The sequence below is a fragment of the Astyanax mexicanus genome, chromosome 18, assembly GCF_023375975.1.
Source record: "Astyanax mexicanus isolate ESR-SI-001 chromosome 18, AstMex3_surface, whole genome shotgun sequence".
NCBI lineage: Eukaryota > Metazoa > Chordata > Actinopteri > Characiformes > Acestrorhamphidae > Astyanax > Astyanax mexicanus.
In genome coordinates, this window is record NC_064425.1 from 6,177,377 (window position 1) to 6,199,533 (window position 22,157).

At 37.6% G+C, this 22,157-nt stretch overlaps 1 protein-coding gene across 1 annotated transcript; it reads left to right on the forward strand.

The window, feature by feature from the left end:
• The first annotated feature begins 520 nt into the window (after window positions 1–520).
• Window positions 521–21,567, forward strand: LOC103040343 (A disintegrin and metalloproteinase with thrombospondin motifs 15). The gene is made up of 8 exons (XM_022674383.2): window positions 521–1,693; window positions 3,887–4,019; window positions 7,552–7,719; window positions 12,351–12,634; window positions 14,098–14,275; window positions 15,203–15,378; window positions 15,817–15,992; window positions 16,985–21,567. Exons 1-8 carry the CDS (start codon window positions 686–688, stop codon window positions 17,754–17,756), a joined length of 2,895 nt encoding a protein of 964 aa, XP_022530104.2. The 5' UTR covers window positions 521–685; the 3' UTR covers window positions 17,757–21,567.
• The last annotated feature ends 590 nt before the right edge of the window (window positions 21,568–22,157 follow it).

The window sequence follows — 22,157 nt, forward strand, 5'->3', positions numbered from 1 at the left end:
TTAATGTTTAACTATTTTAAAGGTGTTGATATAACTCCAAAGAGTATGGAGCTTTATAAACACTGGGAAAAAGATATTTTAACTGTTGAATTTTTGCTGTGTATGGGGATTACACAGCATTTCAAATTCATAATTGTTTGGGTATTTTATTGTATCGTATTTGTATTATATAATTTTTTTATGTGTAAGCACTTTTCACTGCTTTTTTTATCAACACTTTTTCGTTATTTTTTTATGTATATAGTTGGTCTTTATCTTTATGTTTTTCTTCTCTCTCTCTCTCTCTCTCTCTCTCTCTCTCTCTCTCTATCTATCTATCTCTCTCTTTCACACACACACACACACCCAAACACGCGCACGCGCGCGATACAATATATAAACTACATCGTGGTCATGGATCAAGGCAGATTTGCGGTCGTTAATTGGCTGCGGCCAAAACGTGCCGGCGTCCATTCAGCTTCCTCCTGCGCCTCCCAGCAGCTCCGCTTCAGATCCGCAATGTTTACATGTGACGCAAAAGTGAATGAGTGTGAACAGAGAAAGCGAGCGCACTCTCGCAGCGCAGCGCAGCGCGCGGACAGCATGGAGCACGAGCGGACTTTCACCGGAATGTAAACCACTGCTGTTATATTAAGTTAAGGGCGGCGCATCTTTTATTTTATTTATGTTTTATTATTTCTTCTGAATGCTCCACTTTTGGACGGGATATCTCACCGCAGGATCAACAATGTCCATGTTTTCCCAGTTTGCATGTTTTATTTTGAACCTCCTGCTCTGTTTTCGTTCACACTTCTGCACGGAAATCGATTTCTGTCAAATTGTGCAACTTGACAGCGCACGCGACTCGAGTTCGGGAGGCACGGTTTTGAAAATAAGCGCTTTTAATGAGGATTTTTACCTGAAGCTCTTGCCAGACTCCAGCTTTCTCGCGCCTGATGCCACTTATGAAAGTCATCCAAGCCATGCATCTCCCACAGCTTCTCATGCATCAGCATCTTCTCATCCATCAGCATCTTCTCATCCATCAGTCTCTGAGCTGAGACGATGCTTCTACTCTGGAGATGTGAACTCAGACTCGTCCTCCTATGCAGCTGTCAGTCTGTGCGGAGGGATGCGTGGAGCTTTCTCCTACAACGGGATGGAGTACCTGTTCCAGCCCAGAAGCAGCAACCACACGACCCAAAGGTCCTCCTCCTCTAGCCTAAAGACTCACATCATACACGCCACCAGAAGTCCCCATCACTCAACCTCCAGATGCGGCGTGGCATCAACCCCTGAGCATGGCATTGCAGAGTCCCTGGAAAAATACAAACACCTGACTGCAAAGAACCTGACAGAAACCATGCTCAGAAGCATGACCAGGTCTAAAAGGTTCGCATCTCTCCCCAGGTATGTTGAGGTCTTGGTGGTCGCTGATGACTCCATGGCCAAGTTCCACGGTGACAACCTCAAACATTACCTTCTAACTCTCATGTCAGTGGCTGCCAAGCTCTACAAGCACCCCAGCATCTTCAACTTCATCAACATCGTGGTGGTCAAGATCATGGTGATCACAGAGCTGGAAAAGGGTCCCAAGGTCTCGAGCAATGCAGCTCTGACCCTGAGGAACTTCTGCAGCTGGCAGAAGAAGCTCAACAAGGTCAACGACAAACACCCGGAGTACTGGGACACGGCTATATTATTTACCAAGCAGGTAAGAAAGGGGAGTTGACTCCATTCTTAAACCTCAAACTGCAGGAAATTGGCTCTTCCCAGCTGTTTACTGCTTTTCTTTTTATTATTTTGTATTAGTGAGGATGCAAACAGCTGTGCACTATAGAGTCAAAATGCTTCCACCACCTAACCATGTGAACATCTGGACCAGGGGTCACCAACCATTTGGAACTGAGAGCTACTTCTTGGGTACCAATTAATGGGAAGGGCTACCAGTTTAAATTTACCTTTAATTATATGTTATTATTAATAATGAATGATATTCATCTATGTGAAGACACAGATTAATATCAATATGCAACACTGCTTTTATAAATATCTTTATATACAAAAAGTATTTGCATTTTATACTTTATATTATATTTTAGTATAATATTAAATATTATATTATATTATATTATATAGTTAGCATGGTAGCTTGTGTGACACGTCCCGAAATGTCTCTCCACATTGTGCTTCTTTGCAGTCGCCACAGTCTCAATTTTCACAGTTGTAAAAAATCACTTTTCCTCTCATTGATTGTGAAAATATATATCTTTCTTTTTTCTGCCATGTTGTCAGGGGTAAATCGTCTCCTCACCTGATCTGTGCCCGCTAACTGGTCTCCACAGCAACTGTGGGCTATCTCTAATCTAATATGAAACATTTTCAAATTGTCATTTTCAAATTTACACTAATGCAACTGTGATTTAAAAAAAAATAGCAACAAAGAAAGCTATTGTTGGTGACCCCTGATCTGGACAATAAAATAATATTGGTGATCTGATAATCAGAAATATGAATTGAGATTACACAATGTGATTTTACTGAAAGACAGCACCATCCTCTTCATACTGCAGCATAACGCTGGTGATTATAAAGGCACGGATGGGCGTGGCACTTTATTAGGTGTCAGCAAGGTGGTTGGACCTATAAATCAAGAGGTCAAGGGTTCAAGTCCACTGTATGTGGGCCACACCTACAGGAAACATATGTAAGCCCAGACATTTATGTGGGATTGTCCTCTTAAGATAGTTTAAGGAGAATTCCACCCATTTTCAAGATGCCTGCAAATTTGTATATATATTTTATGTTGTTTTACTGTATATACAGCTCTGGAAAAAAATGAAGATACCACTTCAGTTTCTCTGATTTTGCTATTTATAGGTATAAGTTTGAATAAAATGAACATTACTGTTTTATTCTTTAAACTACAGACAACATTTCTTCCCAATTCTAAAAAAAACATTCTTATTTAGAGCATTTATTTGCAGAAAATGCGAAATGAGCTTTTAGATCTCAAATCATGCAAAGAAAACAAGCTCATATTCATAAAGTTTTAGAAAAAGAGTACAGAAATCAATATTTCCTGGAATAACCCTGTTTTTAAATCACAATTTTCATGCATCTTGGCATGTTCTCCTCCACCAGTCTTACATACTGATTTTGGATAACTTTATGCCACTCTTGGTGCAAAAAATTCAAGCAGTTCAGTTTGGTTTGATGGCTTGTGATCATCCATCTTCCTCTAGATTATTTTCCAGAGTTTTTTTTATTTGTTAAAATCAAAGGAACTCATCATGTGTATGTGCCCATTTTTCCAGAGCTGTAAAAGTTTTGTAATGTAAAATAGAAAAGCAAAAGAAACACATTTTCCCTAAAGAAAGTACCAAAAATCAATTGGTACACAGCTTAATGCACAATTTAAATCAAACATGTAGATGATTTTGTTTACATAATTTTGATGTTAATCTGACAATATAGCCTTTTGTAGACTGGCTAATTTCAATTTCATTTGAATTTAGGGTTTTGAAAACTATTATAGTATCAGCTCTTCTTTTCCGCACTTCAATTTATTGGGGCAACAGGTGGCCTGGATTGTTTCCCTATATGTTTCCATCTGTGTTTTAACTAAAGCACTTTATAGACATTCTTGGCCACCCTTGCTGGTCATTGCAGTCCTGCACTTCTCCTTATTTGTCCAGACAATAAAATTCACCACAGAACAAGAATGTAGATTAATGTTATTTGCATGTCATGTTCTGCTTACACACAGTCTGTGAAGTAACACTTCTAATATGATTATTATACGATTATCTAATTGCTCAATTATCTAATTATCCAAATCTCCCATGTATTAGACCATTTCTTACCAAATGAACCACCAACAACCAATGTTTTCTCATTCAACTAGGACTTGTGTGGAGCTAACACCTGTGACACTCTGGGCATGGCTGATGTTGGGACCATATGTGACCCTAAGAGAAGCTGTTCAGTCATTGAGGACGACGGCCTGCCCTCAGCCTTTACCACAGCACACGAGCTAGGTAAGCATGAGCTCTGTGAGGAACCACTTGGGTGTTTATATGGCTGAGGATGATGAGAGGAGATAAAAAAATGAATGTGTCTAATCTTACAAGTACTTGGGCATTTGGTTAGAAAACAGGCTTAAAGGTAAGACTAGTTTTTATTATTATCGTAATAGAACCTGCCTGATCTTCGCATCATGGGACACAATTGTACAAGCTACATTTGAAAGTGTTTTCGATTATGGGGACATGATTTATTTAAAAAAAAAAAAAATCTTGTTCCTGTTTAATCTACACCTTGGCACTTTAAATCTCCTTCCTGAAGGGAGAGGCTGATACTCTGGGAAAAGAACATGATCTGGATCAAAAATGATTCGCTTGGCTAATCCAACAACAGACTTCTCATAAATTACATTAAGGGAGGAGTGCTGGCTACCACTGATAAAACCTCTAACATTTTTTATGCACTGAGTGAGTTGCAGAGGTGAAAAAAGTACTGAAAAATAGTAATGAAGTAAAAGTACTTTTACTTTGCTAAAATTCTACTTAAGTAAAAGTAAAAGTACCCATCTAAAAATCTACTGGAGTAAAAGTAAAAAGTATTTCATTTAAAATTTACTTTGAGTAAAAGTTACATAGTTACTTTTAATTATTTGATGTAAAAAAGTAAAAACAAATCATAAATTAAATTATTTTTAATGAACTTTTATTCCACAAAATATTTTGGACCTTTCTGGCAGCATTTGTTCAGACCAGCCCATAAAACAAGTGGCATAGGTTTCTATGATCCTTTTTTTTCTTTACTGTTAAAAAGTGATGGTCATATATGTGACTATAAACTGTAATTTTATAGTTTTACAGGTCATTATTATTTTTTAACTTGCCATTGCTATGCTTTAACTGATACTTACATTTAATGATAAAAGTACTTAGACCACATCCTTCCTCAGGTTTGATGTGGAAGTTTTGAAAGCTGTCAGCTCTGTCCGGTGGGGCACATTTTGTATTGCATGAGGACGTTATTGCCTCGTTATTCCACGTGCGAGCATTCGAGCCAATTTTTTAAAAATCAGACAATTGTTTTTTTCCCCCAGCTTTTTATTTTTTACTCAGTAATTGGGAGTTTTCCAATGTAGTGAAGTAAATTACTTGTGTCAAAATGTACTTGAGTAAAAGTAAAATGACCTATTTTAAAAACTACTTTAAAAATTACAAATTACTCATAAAATCTACTCAATTACAGTAACTTGAGTAAATGTAATTCATTACTTTCCACCTCTGGTGAGTTGTGACTCCACACTATGCTACACAAGCATCTAATTCATTATTGGAACATTACAGGGTGGTGCAATAAGAAAATAAATGTATTAATATTACAGGTTTAGTTATGGACTGTAATGCAAATGTTGGACTAATAATAATAATAATAATAATAATAATAATAATAGGTATAATAATTAAAGATGATTGGGACATAAGGTCAAATGCCTATGACTGCAGCACAGCAGTGCCAATAGCACAAACCTTGAGTGTTTTATTGAGATTATACCACAGTTCCAATATCGGTGTTTATTGAATGATTTTGAGTTAAAGGAAGAGAAAAAAGAATCTGTTTGGTTATAAATTATACAGTCCGCGAGTTAAATTAGTTCCATTGCTGCTCTGTTTGTAGCTGCGCTGTTTGGCTTGTAAGTGCTGCATTGTTGCTAGGTTACCTGTAAGTGGTGTAATACATGGAGAGCTTGGAGAGGTTACAGTGCATTACCCGCTGATAACGGCACTCATAAAACGCCTCTCAGCCAATCACATTGCAGGGTCGGAACTAACTGTTGTATATTGTTCAATAAGTTGAGGATGTAATATCTAGCAGTAGTATGACACTGTGTATTATGTGTTCCTTGCAGTTTCATCTCCTGGCTCCTATTCGTACAGTATGTCAGCTGTAGTTATAAACTCATTATGAACTCTCATCACGATCCTATATTCTGTTCTCTCTAAACTCCTCAGAGTTCTCAGAGCCCCTAAACGTGGAGCTGTTTATTTACAGTCAGTTAGGTTGGTGGTCGTATTGAATCAGTTCTGTTCTCTTTCATGCACTCTTTTTTTTCTGCTGCTTTGATCCCATTGGATCACTGTCACTCAAACCGAGTCTCATTGGCTACAAAGCCTGCTCTGTCAGGAGCTTGTTATTGATGATGAAAGTGATGACAGCTGCTATCAACCTACGAAGAGCTTTAGATCGTTCTCTAATCGAAGCAAAAAATTAAAGAGAAACAGATGGTAAAGCACAAACACACTGGGAAGCACCATGGTAGCAAATAAAATGTGTTATATGCTGGATATGAACTCCATACCCATATAAATAAACCTTTATAGATTTCTTTTGTTTTGTTTTTGCTTTTTTATCATAAGAACTTTTTATAAATTATCAAACAAACTGTAATATATCAGACTAGAGGCCTATCTGGATGGGATTAGTTTCTCAAGGGGTCCTGGGGTAATTTTCTCTTTTATGGGGGTCCTCTGTGATTCTATTCACGGCCGGAGTGAACATGTACGTGTTTTTCTCAGACGTCCTCTGAGAAAATTACAGGCTGAATTATCTACTGTTTTTCTCTAAACTCTGTGATCCTCCAGTAATTTTAGTCCCATCCGGATCCACATCTCTGAGTTTCGTCACCTCGTGTTTCCACGGAGATCCACATAAAAACTGAAAATGAAATGAAGGAGCTACTGAATGCAATGTCATGTGACCGAGAAAAAAGCCAAAAATTGCAGTCCAGATTCAAGAGTTTTATCACTGAGTAGAAGTGTGAAATATTTTTCACAGACACCCCCCTAAGAAACTAATCCCGACCGGATCAGAACTGCACATGTATGTATATTATTGCATTCAAAATTCTAGAGGTAGGTTTATGATAAATATTGTTTAAAGAAAGTTGCAGATGATGTTTTCATTACAGAAGAATATCTGTGCAGCAGAAGCGCAAGTGCAAGTGAGCGAACTGTGAATCCGGTCAGTTCAGTTCAGTGAGTGAGGTTGGAGACTCAGAGGTGTCCACTGTGGTTAGGAAGTGCTACAGCTCTGGGGAAGAAGCTGTTAGCGTGTCCGGTTGTGCTGGTTTTGATGGTCCAACGCTGCTGGAGTAGATCTCCTGAAGTGTTGGCAGGTTACAACCAATAATCCTGTCTGCTGACCTGATGATGCTCTGGAGTTTGGCTTGTTCTTGTGAGGTGGAGGAACCAAACCAGATGGTTATAGATGAGGTGAGAATGGACTCGATGATCGCTGTGTAGAACTGGATCATTAGGGTCCATTGGTCCATTTGATGTGATTTCTTTATGATTAAGACGATATAAACATCCTATTTAAGATCATCCACAGCATCTCAATCAGACTTTCACTAGGCCGCTCCAAAAGTTTCAGTATGATGAAAAAGTGCTCTAAAACTTTCACTATTCATGTGCAGACAATCTAAAGGGATTAGATTAGACACCGAACAAATGATCTAAAGTTATAAATTCTGTGCTTTTTCCTGTATTCCTTCAGGTCACGTCCTCAATATGCCTCATGACAATGTGAAGGCCTGTGAGGAGGTGTTTGGGAAACTGAAGGACAACCACATGATGTCACCCACCCTCATCCAGATCGACCGCAGCAGCCCCTGGTCTGTCTGCAGCGCTGCCATCGTCACGGACTTCCTGGACAGCGGCCACGGTTAGTCCAGACACCCTGCCTCCATTATTCCTGTCATACAGGATCACAGCCCTGTGATAACACGCCAACTGTCACAACACACCTCCTCCCACCCTCGCCCTGAAAGAAAGAAAGAGAGAAAGAAAGAGACCACACAATGTAATCTGGCATCATCAGCATGCTGCTCAGAGCAGAGGACATCATGAATGGACTGAGTTCTGCATGGTGGCATCTGTATTCATAACAAAGCTAAAAAAAAGAAAGCGTTTGATCACCTTAATGTAGCAAAGTAGTGTTAAAGTTACGTGTGGCTGAGGTTTAGTTACTCCTCTAAATTGCTATGGAGTAGACACTTCCTGCTGCCAGTACAAGTTGTATTGTGAGAGAAAATTTGGTACCTCTTTCAAAAAGGCTCCTTTATAAAGGGTTTATAAATGGTTTACAAATGAGTCTACTCATGATTATTTAAACAGTCTAGTTATGGTCTCTACTAGGAATTAATGTCATGTGAGCTCGGTGCTCTGGTGCTTGTATTTATCCCTGCTTTAGATCACTGAATTAGAGATATCTAAAGAAAGACAGGTTTTAGCTCTTTCTCATGAATATTCATACATGCAAATATAACTGTAAACAGAGTTGTAAACAGAATAAACAGAGCTGTAAACTCCTCCTTAGCTATAGCTCCTAATGCTGTAGCTGTGGGCGGTCGTGAGCCGAAGTGGGCGAGGCCATAAACTCACTGGTTGATATAGACACCTAACATCTCTCTGATCAACTCGTATTTCTGAGGCTTTACTTTTACTAGCTACTGCAGACAAGGGTGGCTGAGAAACAGTTTAATACGCAGCATCATAAACAACTCAGAGCAACCTACTGTATTTCACAAAGAACAAAAAAAATGATTTTAGCAGAATGAGACCCTTTAATCATGTTGTAAACCCTTTTAAATCACTAATAAGCAGTTACAACAAGCAGTCAGCATTAACATACATGTTAACAACTTTAATAATGTAACTACCCAGATGTTTGATTAATCCAGTAATCATAATGTAATACTAATATATTATAGTAGTTTAATGATATTAAACAGATTTTTAATATATTATTTTATTAGATATGTTAATGCTTACTAATGGAAAAGACAAAGTAAGAAAATCATCCAGGAAAGTGTTGCCTGTTGCCCTCTCTATTGATGTATTACCTGCTTATTAATGATTTTACAACCTAGTTAATAGCCATTGATAAACTCATTTATAAACCCTTTATAAACCCTTTATAAACTCTTTATAAGAGAACCTAATTTTAAAGTGCTACCGAAAATTCTTATTTCAAACGCAGAAGCCAGTCAAAAGTTTGGACACACCTTAAATTCAGCATTTTTTCATTATTTTAAAATGTTTAAAAAAGTGAATTATTTAGTGACTAACAAATGTGTTAAACAAACCAGAATATGTTTTATATTTTAGATTTAAGCAGCACATCTTGGCTGGATTTTCTCAGTCAGCTTTATTAGGTAGCGTCACCTGGAAGTTAACAGTTCAGCTGAACTCGTCAAGAGTTATTTACTTGAATTTCTTGTCTCTTAATGTGTTTGAGAGCTTCAGTTGTAAAGTAGTGAAGAGGTAGAGTTACAGGTATACAGTGAATAGCTCTATTTTGAGTAATGTTCTTATCCTAATATTATGGCAAGAAATACTCAACTAAGTAAAGAGAAAAAAAATACTTTAAGAAATGAAAGTCGGTCAATCCGAAAACTTTCAAGAACTTTGAAAGTATTCTCAAGTGTAGTCACTGCAAAGACCATCAAAAACATTACGATGAAACTGGATCTCATTAGGACCACCCCAGGAAAGGAAGAGCAAGAGTTTCCTCTGTTGCACAGGATAAGTTCATCAGAGACTGCAAGTTAACAGCACTCCAAATAAGAGCACATAAATGCTTGTAATCAGGGTACAATACACTAAAAAGCTTATTATATCAGTCCAGAATTATACATTATTAAATTAACTCTACTATAAACATGTATCTTTTGAGTAAATGTGCTGTATAACAATTAACATCTCAAAGCTGTGGGCTACAGAGGTTTTACCATAGTTAAGGCCTTCTAAGCATGGGGTTAAGTGGCTGGTAGCTGGAGATAAAGTGATTCGGTTAGCAGTGTTTTGCTCTTAATAATAGGACTTTTTTTTTTACAGCATTTAGTTGTTAATCTTATCCAAAGCGACTTACAAGTTTATTCGTATTACAGAGGAATGATCAATGTAGATATAAGAGTCTTGCCCAAAGATCATATTGGTGTAGCACAGTTTAGCTACCTAGACCTGGAATTGAACCACAGTCTCCCACATGGTAGCAGCACACCATCCTTACCAATCTTAATTATTGATATACAGTGATGGGAGTAACGGCGTTAGGTTTTTAACTAATTACTCTCACCGTCACTATAACGCCATAACAATTTCAACGCCCCGTTACTGCATGTTACTTTAGCAGCTGAATTAACTTATTTTACACGTACACCCCGTCAACAGTCTATTTTATGCCTTGCGCACGGGTCCTAAAAATAGCAATGAACTTTTGGAATATATTAACGCTAATGGACGTGGTGGTCTGGTAATGATGTGTGTTCAGGTAAATTTCTGGCGTGTTTCTATCTTGGCGGCGGAAAAAAGCTTTGAGCGATCGATTACCCAGCGCTCCAAAATACCCCATACCATCACTTCTTTACCACAGAAAAATAAAGCTCACCCAGAGCCTTCATCAATCAACAATAAAAATAAAATATACTTAAAAATCTGCACAGTAACTATAAATTATTATTAGTTATATTTATTTCTGTCAGTTATAAGGATTTATATTTATGTTTAGTACACAGACTTAATAACTGTAACTTAATATAGCAGACAGGCATTCTGCTGTTTAAGAATTTCAACAGATGCTTATTCTCACTCAAATACTGGAGTTTTTGATATGGAAAATTAAAAGAGAAAAGAACTTTGACTAAATATAAATGTATTTTATTTAACTTGGCTATTATTTAACTGAATTTCACTTTTATATCTGAAAAATAAAGCACATTGTCGGCGTCTGGTGCTGTCCTTCAATTATATAAAATTTTAAACATTTTAAATACACAGAAATATAAAGCTATATGTTAGCATTCGTTTCTTATCACCAGGGCAAATTTATTAAAATATTAAATATATTAATTCATTAATTAAAATCTCGTCCAGCGCTTTAAAATGTCGCAGGCATCTCTCTTTAAAAAAAAAAAAAAACTTTTAATAAATAAGGTCGGACAAGTGTAGTTAAATTCATGTTATTAAACTCACTAAAGCCAACAAATGTACTGATAATTAATCAAGAGAAATCAGACAAAATGCGCTGCGCCTCTCTCTCTCTCTCTCGCTCTCTCTCTCTCTTTCACAGCGCAGAACTGAATTCAGCCGAGGCTATAAATAATATAAAACTCAGTTCAGTTAAATAAAAATAAGTAAGGACCTACACTCTAAGGAAAGTAAGTACAGATTTGTACCCAAAAGAGTACAAAGCTTGTCGCTGGGGCTGTACCTTATATTGAGGTACAAAAAAGTACCTTTCAGTGAAAGTCCTTTTTTGTACCCATGTTTTTTGTGCCAGTAAAGATTATAAAAATGATAAACATTATCATTATCTAAATATGGCTCAAAAACTTGATGATCCAAAATTGTCTGGCTTTAAAATATAAAATGTGCAATTTAAATAGATATTGTTTATTAGTACAGTGATGCAGAATACTGAATGTACCTTTTGGCTGGTTAAATGGTACAAATTTGTACTTATTGCTGTTAGAAATTACTTTGTACTTCAGAAGGAACAAATCTGACCCTGTAAATACCAATATTGTACCTTTGAGGGTACAATTATGAAGAGTGTACCTTTAAGTACAAAAAAGTACTCATATCGTACCTCTGTTTTTTAGAGTGTATAAGTTAATCAAATATTGTCAAATATAAAGGATAGGTTGATGTTTTGGTGAGCTGTTTTCATGATTTGAAACTGAAACTAACCAAAACTTTTATTATTATGCGCAGAAAGCCTGTGATTGTTTTAAATTAGTTTTTTAATGGATTGTTGTTTTTGCCCATTCTTTTGTTTTGTTTTTATGTACATTTTTCCTTTGAGTGTGGTTTGGTTTGTTTAATTTCTATCCACAGATGCATATTTGGTTTTTCCGGGTTTTTTTTCAATACAATACAAGTCTTAGTAATTTTCTTTGGTCCTGTGGAGTTTCTCGTTCCTTATTTTTTTTTATTCGTTAGATTATATTTTTGTCAATATTTTCTAATAATAATAGTAATTACATAATTTATTTTGTTTTCTTCATTTTTTTTAAAGGGGAAAATAACAAAAGTAACGCAATAGTTACTTTTACTGGTAACTAGTTACTTTTATAGTGAAGTTACTTTTTTGGAGAAGTAACTAGTAACTATAACTAATTACTTTTTCAAAGTAACGTGCCTAAAGTAACTGTTGATTTAGCAGTGTAGCACTAATATTGATCTTATTGGTATAGCAGTGTAGCGCTATTCATTATTAATAGGGCAATAGTATTTCTATTCTATTGCTTTATAATATTGCATAACATATTACTGGTCTTCTTCCTCCATTAGGTGACTGTCTTCTGGACCAGCCGCAGAAGCTGCTTGCTCTACCTGAGAATCCTCCAGGACTCTCCTACAGCCTCAGCCGGCAGTGTGAGCTGGCCTTCGGCTCCGGATCCAAGCCGTGCCCCTACATGCAGGCCTGTGCCAAACTGTGGTGCACGGGGCAAGCAAGGGGGCAGCTGGTGTGCCAGACTCGTCATTTCCCCTGGGCTGACGGCACCAGCTGTGGCAACAACAGGATATGTTACAGAGGGGCGTGCACAGATAAGAACAACACCACTAATGCCAAGGTGAGATCACACACAACGTGCAAGAAAATGTGCACTTAATGTGTCCTCCTGGCTATCATCTTTCAAATAAATGCTCATCATTTTTCATGCTACAGCAGATAATAGACTTCAGATCCAAGACCAGTCTTTCATGGACCACAGAACATAGTTTAGTTTAGACAAGCATTCATTCTTCTTTTATTCGTTTTACAGCATCCTGTTATCTTATGATAGTTTGATAGATCTGCTGGCAAAGAAGAGGTTGATTGTTCATACTCAGAAGAATCTTAAGTATAAAACATACAGCTCTGAAACAAAATATAAGAGACCACTTAAAAATTATGAGTTTCTTTGATTTTACCAAATTGAAAACCACTGGATTATAATCAAGAGGAAGATGGATGATCACAAGCCATCAAACCAAACTGAACTGCTTGAATTTTTGCACCAGGAGTAAAGCAGCATAAAGTTATCCAAAAGCAGTGTGTAAGACTGGTGGAGGAGAACATGATGCATGAAAACTGTAATTAAAAACCAGGGTTATTTCACCAAATATTGATTTTTTAATTCTTTTTCTAAAACTTTATGAATATGAACTTGTTTTCTTTGCATTATTTGATCTCTGAAAGCTCTGAAATCTTCTTTGTTATTTCAGCCATTTCTCATTCAACAAAACAACAATGTTCATTTTAATCATATATCAACATATACCTATAAATACCAAAATCAGAGAAACTGATTCAAAAACTGAAGTGGTCTAAAAATAAAGAAAATAGCTTTCTCATTAAATCAGAAGGGGTGTGTCTAAACATTTGACTGGTGTTTAAACCATGTTATTAAATCAGACAGCACTGAAGACATGGCAAAAAAAAGCCCACATACATTAAAGAAAACTGCATAAAATGTGGATAAAATTCTTTAAAGGTTAACAATCCTCTATGTGTGTAATAGTGAGTTCATTCAGAGTAAATCTTGACAAATGTATTGTTACACAGTGTTTATATGAAATGGAAGGGACTGTGCTGCGGATGACAATCGTCATTATCCAATAAAATACATGTATCTCCAAAATAGCAATTTTACAGGAGAAAAATATAAATGTATGTAAAATTAGTTACCTTTTGGTCATTTTGGCGAATTTCTATTGATCCACTTTCAAGAAATTTTGATACAGTGTAAGGGATAGTTTGTATGTTCAAATTGTAGTAAACTAAAAATCAACAAAAATTGAGATTCTTGTTTTTCATTGGACGACAACAAAATGTAAAAATAATGTGTGTAAAATAATGTGGATGCCTGTGATGGACTGGCACCCTATACAGGGGGTATTCTTGTCCTGCACCCTGTGATTCTGGGTACTCCCCCTGACTCTGGCAGCAGGAAGCAGATAAGAAGATGAATGAATTAATATGTAAACAGTTTTAATCTCTATATTTCAGGATGTATGCAGCTTGTGTTGGTTCTGAACATTGTGTTTTTCACAGGTAGATGGCCGGTGGGGTAAATGGGGGGCATATGGGTCTTGCTCTCGAACATGTGGGGGAGGAGTTCAGCTGGCTAAGAGACTCTGCAACAATCCGGTTCCAGAAAACGGAGGGAAATACTGCCAAGGCCTGCGTGTGAAATACCGATCCTGCAATCTGGATCCATGTAAAAGTTCAGGTAAACCTTCTCTATTTTTAGATTTTTTAGATTAGCTTACTCGTACTGGAGGGCTTTCATCCAGAACCAGCTTTCATCAGTGGACCTGATGTACGTAGTTCAGTTTCAAAACCAAGCTTTTAATAGTTCAAGTCAAGACGAAGGCTTTTAATATTACGTTTTTTTTTTCATTATATAAAAATAGAATATAAAAAACAGAGGAAAATGGAAAAAACAAAAATAAATAGTTGATAATGGATTGTAGATTCATTATCATTCATTATTGTCAGCCAGGGTCAGCAGCAAAATGGCAGGAAGAGTAAACAACATACCAGAGAGAGGGCAGGCAAAATGGCATATACACAGATAAATCCAGAGAAAGTCCAGAAATTCAGAGAGAAGGGCTAGGCAAAAAGAGTAGCCTAATACAAAAATAAGGGTAAGCAACGGTAAACGCACGGTACTAAAGATAAGGCAAAAGAGTAGTCAAAAACACAAAAACGAATATGTAACAGAAGTGCAATAGACAAAAAAACACTAGATAGAAGAGCTAATACCAGTCGAGGAGCTACTGAAAACGAGGGGTATATATAATAACAGGACCAGGTGTGGGCAATCAGAAGCTCCGTGAGTTTGAATGCCATAGCGTCACGTGATCAGCAGAGATTGGAAGGTCTGGTGTCACTGCATGCTGGGAGTTGGAGTCTGCATGCTGGGAGTGTGTTTATTAGAGTTCATGGCAGGCAGACTGACAACATCAGGACTGACATTTATTCATTATATATTTTCTAAAACATACCCTTTAGTAATACATGGAACAAACGTTTCTAATTAACATTACCTCAGATGGAGGCAGTAGACTCAGCTGGTCCACCTTAAAATGAGACCAAGACTTTGGGCTAGACAGTGTGCTAATGTTGTTGTGCTAATGTTTAACTGTTGTTGCAGGAAAAAGCTTCCGTGAGGAGCAGTGCGAGGCCTACAACGGCTTCAACCTCAACACCAACAGACTCGGCTCCTCTGTGGTCTGGGTGCCTAAATACTCCGGAGTTTCCCCGAAAGATAGATGCAAGCTCATCTGCAGGGCCAACGGCACGGGATACTTTTACGTACTCGCTCCAAAGGTGTGGAAAATCACTATCTCTGCTTGTTTTGTCCAGAATAATGTAAATTACACTGATGATTCTGAGAGGAAATGAGTGCCTCTGCTTATTAACTGCTGGCGTCTATCTTTATCAGATATAAATGTGTAGATTGAGGGCCAGCAGGGTTGCTCAGAAGTGGTTGTTGTGATCATACACAGCTGTAGTGTATCAATCTTACATCTCAGAATAAACCACTTACAGAATAAAGCTCTCACAGTCTGCCTCTGTGAAATCGCCTCTACCCTCCTGCTGTGTGCTTCAGTAGCTGCTGTGGTATGTTTAGAAAATGTTGTATAGTTTAGCACCTTTGCTGTGTAATCATTTTGCCAGCAGTGGACTTTGTTAGGTGTAAATCCATTAGCCGTTAGAGCTGAGAGGCCGACGGTAGTGACAATAGTGTTGTATCTGTGTAAACAGGTTGTGGATGGAACACTCTGTTCCCCGGACACCTCCGCGCTCTGTGTTCAGGGGAAGTGTATCAAGGCTGGGTGTGACGGCAGGCTGAGCTCCAACCTAAAGTTTGATAAGTGTGGAGTGTGTGGAGGAGACAACCAGAACTGCAGAAAGCTCTCGGGAGTCTTCACCAAACCCATGTAAGTTCCACTCTAACGGCCCTATTTTAGCGATCTATAGCGCACTAGTTCGTTGCGCTTTGCGCCACTGGATATAGGGGTGTTTCCCGTGTCTTTGGTATCACGAGGGCGCGAAAAATACACCTTGTGCTGCTTGAAACCCGAGTATCTATCAATCAATCATTCAATCAATCAATCAATCAATCAACCAATCAGTTTAAAAGGGATTTAAATAATTTAACAAGAAATTAGAAACAAAATAGTAAAAAATAAATAAATAAATAAATAAATAAAAGAAATACAAATTTTAAACTGACATTAAAAATAGGTTAATAAAATATATACGTAAAAATAAAAAAAATAGAACATTTTAAAAAGACAATAAATCATTTACACATAAAAAGTGAAGTATTTATATCTTATGAAGAAAAAGATAATAATAGTAAAAGTAAAGTAAAATGATTAGTAATGATACTATTAAAAATTATAAACTGTTATAAAGAAGATGGGAATAAAAATATATATATATAAAAACTAATTTGATAAAAAAAATATATATATTTTATATATTTTAATAAATGTGCCCTGGTCAAAAGAAACAAACACTACCATATAGCTTTATAGATCTGTGTATTTCACATTTTTTAAGTTTTGTATAATTGACGGGCCGCTAGCTTGAGTGGTAACAGCACATAAAAATAAACAAACATACACGAAAACGACGGGTATTCTATCTGTAATTTCAGTTTGTTTTAGTTAGTTTTATAAACTCTCAATGTTTTTTTTTTTACTTTCAGTGTTATTTCGTTAATAACCTCATAGTGGAAAAGACTTCACATATAGAGTAGATTTACTTCAAAAACTGACAAATCGACTAATTTTGACAGCTTTGGCCCCCGTTGCAGCATACTGCCTGGCTTGTGGCCACCAGGTAATATTTTGGGTTTGAAACTCCTGCCTTAAAGTAAACCGCGTTAAACCTGACTTGGGGGCTGTTGTTTTTTTTTTTTCAGACACGGATATAACTTTGTGATCACCCTGCCAGTCGGAGCCTCAAACGTGGACGTCAGGCAACGCGGCTACCGGGGTTTGGTCAATGATGACAACTATTTAGCCATTAAAAACACTCATGGCAGATATCTCCTTAATGGGAACTATGTGGTATCTGCTGTAGAGAAAGACATCATCGTGAAGGGCAGTCTGCTGCGCTACAGCGGAACCTCCTCAGCTGTTGAGACGCTGCAGGCCACAAGACCTCTGCAGGAGCCCCTGACGGTGGAGGTGCTGTCTGTGGGTAAAATGACTCCTCCTCGTGTGCGTTACTCCTACTACCTGGCCAAAGACAAGAAGGAGGAGAACATCTTAAAGAAGGAGGAGAAAAAACATGCCCAGAACAGCATCCTCGAAGACTCTAATAAGGTGGAGCTGAAGAAGCCAGCCTATCAGAAGCCCTCCTGTAAGTGGGAGACCAGTGATTGGGAGAGGTGCTCTGTGAGCTGTGGGAAAGGAGTCCAGAAAAGACTTGTCCAGTGTCTGGACTCTAACGGAAAGGCTTCCACACACTGTGATAGCAGTCAGAAGCCCACTATCATCCGGGTGTGTGGTGATCCCTGCCCCATGTGGAGCGTAGGTGAGTGGTCTTCCTGCTCGAAAAGCTGTGGGAAAGGCTTCAAGAGACGACCTCTACGCTGCATCACTCATTCAGGACTGCACCTACCCAGAGATCAATGCTCTGGAGAGAGGAAGCCCCAGGAGCTAGATTTCTGCATGTTTCAGACCTGCTAGAGACTCGTTAGGACTTGTTAGGGCTGTAGGTTACAGTCATTCTGTGGGACCACTTCTTTCCAGCTGAAAGAAACGTGTTCCGGATTTACTTTCCTTTGTTGTTACTTAAGTGTCTCATGGTGCCTCTTTGCAACAGGAGCAAAGTGATGATTGAGACTGGAGATAGATGTATTTGAAAAGGCACAAGAGGTACAACATTTGGTGTTATACAGTACTGTGCAAAAGTCAGAGACTATCCTTCATTTATTTCAAGTGACAGATCGTTAGATTTAGCAATTTATGGATCTCTCGGTTGAGAATGTGTAATTGCACCAAGTAGGTGGAAGAGTACTTTTAAAATGTGCATTGTGGTGAAGGCTCTGTTCTGTAGCTCTCTCTTTTAGGTTGCCAGCTCTCTTCAGGTCTAATTTTATGATTATTTGGTTTAACAATGCATTAATGAGCAGACAAAGACTGAGTTTGCCATTCTGATATCTCCATGTTCGCAGTAGCTCTAATATCAGCGCCATTAGCAGGGTCTATCGGAAAGTGATATGTCCATAAAAACTTAAGAGAAAATCCAGCAGAACAGTGTGATTTTAGAATGAATAAACAGTATTTGTCTTTGCAGGGATAGTAGTATAAAACAGTGAAAGGCTTCCAATTTCATTGTATCCTTTACAATATAATTTATAAAAACATCTGTTTTTTGTGGGTTTTCCATATTTTCATATTTCTCTTTATGCAACTGGGTTTTTTCTGTCTGATTTCTGTAAAATCTTTCTAATATCTCCTAACAAAGGATTAACTCTTAGGACCCTGTTTTAGCCATCTGTAGGCGAGCTGTCCATCATGCACCATGCACCTTGATTGAGGGCATGTCTATGTGTCTTTGCTTTCGTAACAACGGGAAAAGTACACCTTACACGACTTGAAACATGCAAAAGGTAAAAAAGGCGCAGCTGCCTGGATGTGTCCTACGCTTCTCAGCAAAGGAAACTGACCTGCTGGTTGATGCTTGTTCATTTTTTTTTTCGTTTACTAATGATGTAAAAGTTTGCATAGCTGCCAACTAGCATGCGTTATGGGTTTGTGCACTGCTGCATGTCCTTATGTGCATTACAAGCAGGGTGCACATGGCTGTTGACAATTCCCAGCAAAGATAACAATGAATGTCTGACTGTTATTGTTTGTCTAGGTTGTATTTAGTCAATGGTACAGCTGTGTTTTTTGTTGGCAAGATAGCAATACGCCAGAAATGAACCTAAACGCCACACCTGGTGTAGATATATTTAGAAGCACCGTTGCTAGCAATGAGCATTGTGAAGAGTGCCTCGCGCAAGGTGTAACATAGGGTCCAGAATCATTTTTGACTGAAACTGAACTAAATGAAGGATGCTCTCTGACTCATTCTCTGCACAGTAGTGTATACAGTATGTGATAAGTTGAAGTCACACACAGCCTACCTCAAAAAAACACTGAACTACAGCAGAAGATCATTACAAATCTGAGATAAAATAAGAAAAAAGGCCTTGTTATTATTATTATACACATCATAGTGTATTTTTGGGTAGATAAAAGAACATTTATCAGATTACATTTACGGCATTTAGCTGACGCTCTTATCAAGAGTGACTTACAAGGTTATTCCTGCTACAGAAGTGGGCCAATGTAGTGTTAGGAGTCTTGCCCAAGGTCTCTTATTGGTGTAGAGCAGTATAGTCACCCAGAACAGGAATTGAACCCCAGTCTCCCACATGATGTGGTAGCTCACTGGCATGCAGTGGTGTTATCCACTGCGCCACACCAACCACCTCTTCAAATTAACACAAATACCAGAAAATTTATGAGAAGAAAATTATATTCATTGAATGATATACATTGTATCACAAAACTGAGTACACGCTTTACATTTCTGCAGATATTAAAGTATCTAAAGTATAAATATTTTCATGGGAAAACACTGACAAAATGAAGCTTTGACACAATCAAGCTAATAGCTAATATAACAGTGTAAATGTATTTTTCCCTCAAAATAACTCAATATACAGCCATTAATCTCTAAACCACCGGCAACAAAAGTGTACAGAGTACACCCCTAATAGACCACACCCCTAAATAGCCAAATTGATCACTGCTTGTCATTTTCCCTCCAAAATGTCATGTGACTCGTTAGTGTTACTACTGTAGGTCTCAGGTGTGCACAGGGAGCAGGTGTGTTAAATTTGGTAGCACAGCTCTCACACTCTCTCATACTGCTCACTGAGAGTTCCAATATGGCACCTCATAGCAAAGAACTCTCTCTCAAAGAACTCTGAGGATCTTAAAAGACCAATTGTTGCACTACATGAAGTCTCGAATATCCTCCAGCTCTGTGATGTTCGTCATGGAGGAGTGGAAAAACATTCCAGTGGCAACCTGTGAAGCTCAGGTAAAATCTATTTTCCAGCATTTCTGGAAAATAATGGTGACCACACAAAATATTGATACTTTAGGAACTTTCACTAAGTGGTAGACTCACTTTTGTTGCTGGTGGTTTAGACATTATTGGCTGTATATTGAGTTATTTTGAGGGAAGAACAGATTTACACTGTTATATAAACTAAGCTGCACACAGACTACTTTTTTTATTTTTATCTGCAGAAATGTGAGGATTGTACTCACTTTTGTGATACACTGTAGGGCTGTGTGGCTCTTGCACTATGAAAGCTTTTTAAAAGGTACTTAAGGTAACTTTAAGTATACATGGGATATATAGTTATACATGTTTATGTGTAAATTATCATGTTTTTATTATACATTGTTACACATGTTTTAGAGCAATTCCAATCATTGTAAATTATACATGAAAGTTTACTGTAATTTTTAATACACATCCTGGTGCTACAGAATCTTGAGCATTTTAAAGCATTTTGTTTTTATAAAAAAAGTGTGTTGTGGATGTTGATGTGGAGACGAGCAGCACCAGCTCAGTCAGTCCATTAAAATTAGATTAACAGAGGTGATATTATTCTTGCCTCTTGGAGGAAACTGAGATAATAACTTTAATCCTCAGTGGCGCCCACTAGGCTAGAGCTCGAGCCAAACATCTTATGTAATTGTGATTAACCACCATGTATTCACCCCCTAACGACTTAAAAATATTCACAAAAATCACAAAATATTCTCATACTTGTGTGGGAAAAAACAGTGAAACAGTGGCAGTAAAACCTGTACTGCAAATCTTCATTGTATGTTGATTTCAATACTAGTGTTGGTGAAGTCAATGCAAAAAAAAAAAATAAAAAACCCTTAAACATCTACATACAGGGGTTGGACAATATAACTGAAACACCTGTCATTTTATTGTGGGAGGTTTCATGGCTAAATTGGAGCAGCCTGGTGGTCAATCTTCATTAATTGCACATTGCACCAGTAAGAGCAGAGTGTAAAGGTTCAATTAGCAGGGTAAGAGCACAGTTCTGCTCTAAATATTACAATGCACACAGCATTATGGATGACATACCAGAGTTCAAAAGAGGACAAATTGTTGGTGCACGTCTTGCTGGAGCATCTGTGACCAAGACAGCAAGTCTTCGTGATGCATCAAGAGCCACGGTATCCAGGGTAATGTCAGCATACCACCAAGAAGGACCAACCACATCCAACAGGATTAACTGTGGACGCTGTAAGAGGAAGCTGTCTGAAAGGGATGTTCGGGTGCTAACCCCGATTGTATCCAAAAAACATAAAACCACGGCTGATCAAATCACGGCAGAATTCAATGTGCACCTCAACTCTCCTGTTTCCACCAGAACTGTCCGTCACCACAATAAATTATTGTGCTCTAAAACCAGGTGTTTCAGTTTCATTGTCCAATCCCTGTACGTCTTAAACTTAACATTGTACAGAAAAAAATGTAACAGGACAAAAAGTTCATATTTATTCTTCTTTTTAAGTATTCGTAAGTAGAAATCCAATTAAATAGAAGTCAATTTTTGTGCTATATTTCAGATTTTTAGATTTACAGTACCACTGGCTTGTAATTTGTGCTAACATTAAGGCATTTCATCATCAAATATGCCGACCCTGTGTTTTTTTAATTAGTTAATTAGTTAGTTAATTAGATAGCTGTATGACCCCATACTGTATGTTAGCACACAGTAGCTGCAAAAGCGATGACTGCCACCATGCTGAATCACCATGTTCTTCCATACGAGGCAATTTAACAACATCCCTGAGTGTGTTCTAGATCTGTTCCCTGCTGTATATGAGAAGATGTATTGTGTCTAGTATGTGTAGACAATGCCTGTACATCTGCTATTGCTGTTGTTGGAGTCGTTTTAAGAATTTGTTTGTTCATTTTTGATGTAAACGCAGCAAAAGGCACTTATTTTATTACTGGTTTCCTTTTTTTGTATACTGTGTATACATCCATCTAAC

What these genes read in the sequence shown, in the direction of transcription:
- LOC103040343 (XM_022674383.2), top strand. Translation starts at nt 686, where the DNA reads ATGCTCCACTTTTGGACGGGATATCTCACCGCAGGATCAACAATGTCC. An exon ending in CTATATTATTTACCAAGCAG is followed by an intron (nt 1,694 to 3,886) that starts GTAAGAAAGGGG and finishes TCATTCAACTAG; the next exon opens with GACTTGTGTGGAGCTAACAC. An exon ending in ACAACACCACTAATGCCAAG is followed by an intron (nt 12,635 to 14,097) that starts GTGAGATCACAC and finishes TGTTTTTCACAG; the next exon opens with GTAGATGGCCGGTGGGGTAA.